Genomic DNA, 7500 nt, shown 5'->3' on the forward strand with positions numbered 1-7500 from the left:
CTAATGCACTTCCACTGATGCCAACAAAGTGTTCAAGTCTATGCAAAAGAATGCTGTGGTCAATTGTGTCAAACGCAGCACTAAGATCCAATAAAACTAATAGAGAGATACACCCACGATCAGATGATAAGAGCAGATCATTTGTAACTCTAAGGAGAGCAGTCTCAGTACTATGATACGGTCTAAATCCTGACTGGAAATCCTCACATATACCATTTTTCTCTAAGAAGGAATATAATTGTGAGTATACCACCTTTTCTAGTATCTTGGACAGAGAAGGGAGATTCGAGATTGGTCTATAATTAACAAGTTCTTTGGGGTCAATGGGTTTGCATCCTTCTTTTCTGAGAAGATCATCAATATCAGGAAGGCAATTAGCACATCCTCAAGTAATGCAGAGGTCAGACAGATTAGGCCACAATATCAAAAAGATACTATGTCTATTTATGAAACAATTGATAGCAACATTTTGGAAGAAACAGTGCATCACCTAAAATAGTCAACCTGCTATCTTGACACACTTCCCACACATCCCACAAGTTTTCTTAACTGTTTAGAAGCAGATCTCTTAGAAGTGGTGAATGTCTCACTTCTTTCTGGGACATTCCCAAACTCCCTAAAAACTGCAGTTGTTAAGCCCCTCCTGAAAAAAAGCAATCTAGATAACACCATTTTGAGCAATTATAGACCAATATATAATCTTCCTTTTATAGGCAAAATTATAGAAAAGGTTGTTTTTAGTCAACTGAACAAATACTTTAACTTAAATGGATACCTGGACAATTTTCAATCTGGTGTCCGACCGCATCACAGCACAGAGACAACACTCATTAAGATAATAAATGATATTCGCTTAAATTGTGACTCTGGCAAAATATCGGTGCTGGTATTGCTAGATCTCAGTGCTGCGTTTGACACTGTCGATCATAACATACTACTAGAGACACTGGAAAACTGGGTCAGGCTTTCTGGGATGGTACTCAAATGGTTCAGGTCATACTTAGAAGGGAGAGGCTATTATGTGAGTCTAGGAGAGCATAAGTCTAAGTGGACGTCCATGACATGCGGAGTCCCACAAGGCTCAATTCTTGCACCGCTCTTGTTTAGCCTCTATATGCTTCCACTGAGTCAAATAATGAGAAAGAACCAAATTGCCTATCACAGCTATGCTGATGATACCCAGATTTACCTAGCCTTATCTCCAAAATACTACAGCTCCATTGACTCCCTCTGCCAATGCATTGATGAAATTAATAGTTGGATTTGCCAGAACTTTCTTCAGTTAAACAAGGAAAAAACTGAAGTCCTTGCATTTGGAAACAAAGATGAAGTGTTCAAGGTGAATGCATACCTTGACTCTAGGGGTCAAACAACTAAAAATCAAGTCAGGAATCTTGGTGTGATTCTGGAAACAGACCTTAGTTTCAGTAGTCATGTCAAAGCAGTAACTAAATCAGCATACTATCATTTAAAAAACATTGCAAGAATTAGATGTTTTATTTCCAGCCAAGACTTGGAGAAACTTGTTCATGCCTTTATCACCAGCAGGGTGGACTATTGTAATGGGCTCCTCACTGGCCTTCCCAAAAAGAGCATTAGACAGCTGCAGCTCATCCAGAACACTGCTGCCAGGATTCTTACTAGAACCAGAAAATCTGAGCATATCACACCAGTCCTCAGGTCCTTACACTGGCTTCCAGTTACATTTAGGATTGATTTTAAAGTTCTTTTACTTGTCTATAAGTCACTCAAAAAATTGCAGATATTTTCACTGAATATGAACCTAACAGAGCACTCAGATCACTAGGATCGAGTCAGTTAGAAATACCAAGGGTTCACACAAAACAAGGGGAGTCCTCCTTTAGTTACTATGCTGCCCGCAGTTGGAATCAGCTTCCGGAATAGATAAGAGATCATTTAACTGTTTTAAATTCATTTTAAATGTCACTTTTTTTAAATAATTTCAAAAGTTTTAAAATAGCTTGTTTTTATTTTTGTTTTATTATTTCTTCATGACTATTTTACTTTATTTTATGTTAATGGGGGGGGGGTGAAATGCTCATTTTCACTCAATCTCCTGTTAATCTTGAGTACCTATAGAGTAGTACTGCATCCTTCATAAATACAAAAAGTCTTTAGTTTTATTATATTTATAAGAGAAAAATAGTCTGTGCTGATTTTTTTTCGGAAAAACACGAGCCGCTGGAGGCGTGACGTGTGGGCGGAGCTAAACAATCACGAGCGCGACTAGGCTTTTGCGTTGAGAGCGTTTGGAAGTTGTGACATTACCCTGAGGAAAAAAAAACATCATCCAAAACAAACCATGGCTAACAGTCAGATTCAGCGTATATTTATGATCCAGAGGCTGAAACTGAACGAAAGCAGCAGCAGCAACGACTTCAACAGGACGTCTCTATGTGGTATGTATTGAAACTGTATATATTTGCTTATGTAACCCCTCTCTCCTGGGTCCTTTCTGACGCTCCTCGCACTCGCTCCGAGCGGGGCTCAAACCCAGGTCTCCTCTAACAAGGAGGCTAAATGGCTACAGCCACTAACGTCTGTTGCTAGTGCGTCTCTTGAGATCGGGGAGGTTTACCTGCACAGCACTACTCGCTGGCCTCCGTTACACTTAGCGGTTTTGGAAAATGACTAAGTTCCACTTTATGTCGTTTTTTTTTTTTCTTTAAAGGTGCACAAGAGGTTTACTTGATGTGCTTACGCGCCGATAGCTAAGTTAACAACACAGAGATATTTTAAGCAATTTTACTCACCGCCTGCGGTTCCAACACACAATCGTGACCCTTTTTCGTTGGGACTGCATTATCCTTAAGAAATAAACGATGTGCAAACCCGGCGTCAAACTCGTCCTTGTTTGTAAAACAAGCATCTTCGAAATGCAGGGAACAAACACAAACACTTGCACAACTCCGTTGATGCTCTGTAAAAATAAACTCCATCCACTGGTCCCTTGATGTTTTTTTTTTGGTAATCTGTGCAGGGTTGTCTTGCCCTCGCAACCAAAACCACACTTTCTTTTGTGACATTTCGCTATCGCTCTGGTCAGTGAATGTCTTGTCTCTGCTATACGGGAGCGTGCGCTCTTCCGGGAGAAGTGCCCTTAGGACCCATATAAGGAAATTCCGCTCCATCTAACGTCACACAGACCCATACTCGAAAAAAACTTTCCAAAACTTGTGAAAAACTGGAAGGAGTATTTTTGGAACAAAGCATGGGAATCCAACTCTATAACAGTGTAAAAAACTCAGTATGCATGAAATAGCATTTCACCCTCCCTTTAAGTACTTTGAATTACCATTGTGAATGAAATGTGCTATATAAATAAACTTGCCTTGCCTTGACTATAAATAAACTGAAATTATATCAAATATTTTGGAAATTAGATAAAATAGTTATTGCTGACCCTAAACTGCAACGTTCTACTTTATTAACTTTCTAAAGTGTCAAATTAAGTGGAAAAACTAGTCAATATGCTTATGATAGCTGTATCTGGCAACACTGAGGCTGCGTCTTGCTCTCTCGCTCACAACTCTCTGAAGACTCGTTCACTTAGGCAGCATCTCACAGCGATCCTTTTCATACCACTGACATTAAATATTATGAATTATACATGCAGACATTCATGTGAGGAGTTTAGCAGCAAATTAGTCAGAACACATTTTATTTTTGAACATGAAAAGTTTACCAAGGTCCGGACCTCAGTGAGCTCATAGTTGGCTACGGGCCTGTCTGCACTCCATTTTCCGGGCTGCACTCTTTAAGGAGATGAGTGCGCTTGTTATACCTCCTTATTCTTTGTTATAATAAGACACATTGAGAATACAGCAATGCGCTAAGCGCAAAAAAAGTTAGAGTGAAAGTCATGACATTTGCCAAGTTTAGTAACCCATACTCAGATTTGGTGCACCGCATTTAACCCATCCAAGTGCACACACACAGAAGTGAGTAGGGAACACACTCAAACATCATGAACATGCACCCGGAGCAGTGGGTAGCTATTTTTCCCATCGCCCAGAGAGCAACTAGGGGTTCGGTTTCTTGCTCAGCCATGGGCATTGAGGGTGTAAGAGCGCTTTTCATTCATGCTAGGTTATTACACCTGGAGAGGTTTTGGTCCGATAATTAAAGCCTATTTTTTCTCAGAATTAAGCAGTAGGAAATTCCTAGTCATCCTGTTTTTATTTTTTTACCAACTATGCATTCTGTTAGTTTTGCGAATTAAAGGCTTCATCGGACCATGTAGAAAATATATAGCTGAGTGTCATCAGTGTAACCCCTCTCACCCAGGTCCTCTCTGACGCTCCTCGCACTCGCGACGAGCGGGGCTCGAACCCGGGTCTTCTGGCATGGGAGGCGGACGCACTAACAAGGAGGCTAAATGGCTACAGCAGACGTCAGTGCGTCTATTGAGATCGGCGAGTGAGGTTTACCTGCACAGCACTACTCACTGGCCTCAGTTACATCAGCATAACAGTGGGATCTAGTACCATGTTTCTTGATGATATCTCCCAAAGGTAACATGTAAAGTATGAAAGGGAATGGTCCTAGACCTGAGCCTTGTGGCCCACCATACTCTACTTGTGAGCAATATATCTATTTGAAATGAGGTTCTGTTCAATGTTGATAAGGAAGGACGAAGACAGGGGTCGGCTTGCGCTGGGACTCTTGTTTATTCACAGGTTTTTAGAAGGTAAACAAAAGGTGCGCACAAAGCGCGTTCACGGTGCATATGCACAAACAACAACAAACACTAACTCAGAATTCTCTCCGATCTCAGCAGCACACAGCGAGGTCCCAGCGCATCTCTCTCTCTGTCGCGCCCCGGCTTATATCCGGTCTCTCCACACCAATTACTGAAATCAGACACATGTGTTTATCATTTGCACTTGACCTACTTACGCGCCGCTCTGCTCTGTCCTCTGCCTCCCACTACCGACTCCGCTAAACCACGCCCCCCTCGCCACACTGTTCATTCACTACTATGAATTGATGGAGGTTAGATAAGTAAGATTTTAACCATGACAATGCGGTTCTACTAATGACAACATAATTTTGTAGTCTACTCAAAAGAATGTTACTGTCAAACGCACCGCTAAGATTTAGGAGCACTGATAGAGAGATACTACAACCACAATCAGATAAGAGCAAGTCATTTGTAACTCTGATACAGTCTAAATCCTGACTAGAAATCCTTACAGATAGAAGTGTCTTGTGGTTTAGTTGTCTCTTGTTCTGAGATGATCTCTGCCATCCTAACTATTTACCTGCATTTATCACATGTGAATCCGTCCCGCTGACAGAAAAAGCTAGACTATACATGTGGCAAGCAAAGCAAGCGACTAATAGGAGAAGTCATTTCTCACCATGATGGATGAATGATTCCGACTTACCACAGTTGTAACCCTAACTTGTGAAAAATGGAGCAAGAGAGAGAAAAGAAATGGTAGGTGCGAATGACAAGCTAACAGGCTAATGGAATGTTAACACACTGTGCTAGTGGTTATAATGTAAAAAGCAAACAATTTCAAATTAGTTTGATGGGTAATATCAAAATTATGTTCATATTTATGTTATGTTCTAGCAGTTTAAACAACAGAGACTCACTACTGTGTGTGTGTGTGTGTGTGTGTGCACTTGGACAGCATAAATGCAGACCACAAATTCTGAGTATGGGTAACCATACTTGGCTTAACATCATGTCACGTCACTTTCTTAAATGTGCATCCAGGACATTTAATGTTTTAGCTTTCATCACTATTTATGTTAGTCTTTTTTTAGGGAAAATGTTAACAAAATCATAAATGAGAGCTGGGAGTTTTCCAAATTGTGCACATAATGCAGCCAAATAGCAGAAGCATGTCATGAAAAACATAAAAGGACCGCGAGTGTGATTTGTGTGTGTGTTGTGGGCCAAGCTCTGAATCTCAAGTGTATGTCAAATATTTACAGCAGCAGCCTGCCGAGCTGTGAAAGACGGAGAAAATCATCAGATCAGACAGGCATGATTTAGTGATGGAAGATGAAACGCTCAATATTTCCATTTTAAGTGTCTCTGGTTTTTTTCATTTCTCAGTGTTTGTCCATAACAAGTTGCTTCAGTTGTTCTTCATCTGTTTTTCAAAGAGCCTGAGGTGGAAAGTGTGTGACTCTCACTGCTGTATGGTCTATGGCTCATGTGTTTTGGGTGTTGAGCAGTAGTTTGTCCCATTAGTCTGTTTAACCACACACAACTCAACCATCTTAACCAGTAAAACCACCACATTTGAGCAGCTTGAGTACAGAAGAAGAGGCTGTTTTTCAGCTCACAGCTGTCTGTCTGTCTGTCTGTGGTGTTATTTTGGTCTGTGTACTCTTTCTGTCTGACTTCAGATATGCCAAAAACACGCTCCCGCACCTGTGATGTAATCTGTCTGTGTGTTTGTGAGGGAGTTAATGGTGTTATTGAGTCGTTGGAAAGAGCAGAGAGACAGATGGGTCGGGTGGAGGGCGTGAAGGCTTTATAAGAGCTCGCAAATTATGAAAAACAACCAGAAACTGAAGTAGGAGATCCAAAGACAGATTCAGCTCATCAGGTATGTCAAATCTATCAGAAAGCTTTAGGTAAAATCAGCGGATGTCCAACACTTCTCTTTTACATTCAGTTAAAGTGTGTGTGTAAATGTGCATCAGTCAGTAAGTCTCAGTGTGTTTCATGTTTTGTGTTTTCAGACAGATCTGCTGCAGTCATGTGTGTTGCCCTTCACTGTGTGTTTCTCTGTGTTTCTCTAGCACTCGGTGCTTGTTATGGTCTGTATGAAGCTCCCAACAAACTCAAGCACACACACACACACACACACACACACACACACACACTAACAGACATCTCTTTCTCCCTGTAGATTCTCAGGAGAGCCAGGAGTCATTTGAGGGTAAATGTTCACGATTCACTTCCGTCTGTTTGCTTTGGCTTCATGCAGAATGTCTGCGTTTCTTTGATCCTGAATAACTTCTGCTGGACATCTGTGTCTAAAATCAGCTCAAGGTCAATGATGGGATAAGATGTTGTTGAAACTCTGTTGAACGCTGCATTTCATTTGAGGAGGATGTTTGTTTATCCCCTATTGCTGTCTTGTATCAAAAAAAGCATCTGTTTTATTTCAGCATTTGTGAATCCGTATCAGGCGAATGCTTTCATGAGGAGTCCACAAGAGTCCATCTACAACCAGTATTTCTACAGGAGGTACAACACACACACACACACACACACACACACACACACACAGATACAGACTGCCTCTGACACACACACACACACACACACACAGATACAGACTGCCTCTGACACACACACACATACTGATCTCTCTCACACACACACACACACACAGAGAGATACAGACTGCCTCTGACACACACACACACACACACACACACAGATACAGACTGCCTCTGACACACACACACAGATACAGACTGCCTCTGACACACACACACACACAC

The 7500-nt window shown here is 41.3% G+C and overlaps 1 protein-coding gene across 2 annotated transcripts in view; it reads left to right on the forward strand.

The window, feature by feature from the left end:
• The first annotated feature begins 5321 nt into the window (after nucleotides 1-5321).
• Nucleotides 5322-7500, forward strand: part of mgp (matrix Gla protein) — a 3051-nt gene continuing 872 nt past the window's right edge. The window contains exons 1-5 of one of the 2 annotated variants that reach the window (XM_052554431.1): nucleotides 5322-5464; nucleotides 6447-6593; nucleotides 6730-6807; nucleotides 6900-6929; nucleotides 7162-7240. In XM_052554431.1, the coding sequence (XP_052410391.1) occupies nucleotides 6747-6807; nucleotides 6900-6929; nucleotides 7162-7240 (170 nt within the window). In that variant the 5' untranslated portion in view covers nucleotides 5322-5464; nucleotides 6447-6593; nucleotides 6730-6746. Of the gene's footprint in view, nucleotides 5465-6390; nucleotides 6594-6729; nucleotides 6808-6899; nucleotides 6930-7161; nucleotides 7241-7500 lie in introns of both variants that reach the window. The other variant, XM_052554442.1, reaches the window with a different exon arrangement.

Source organism: Carassius gibelio, chromosome A3 (assembly GCF_023724105.1).
Source record: "Carassius gibelio isolate Cgi1373 ecotype wild population from Czech Republic chromosome A3, carGib1.2-hapl.c, whole genome shotgun sequence".
NCBI classification, from domain to species: domain Eukaryota; kingdom Metazoa; phylum Chordata; class Actinopteri; order Cypriniformes; family Cyprinidae; genus Carassius; species Carassius gibelio.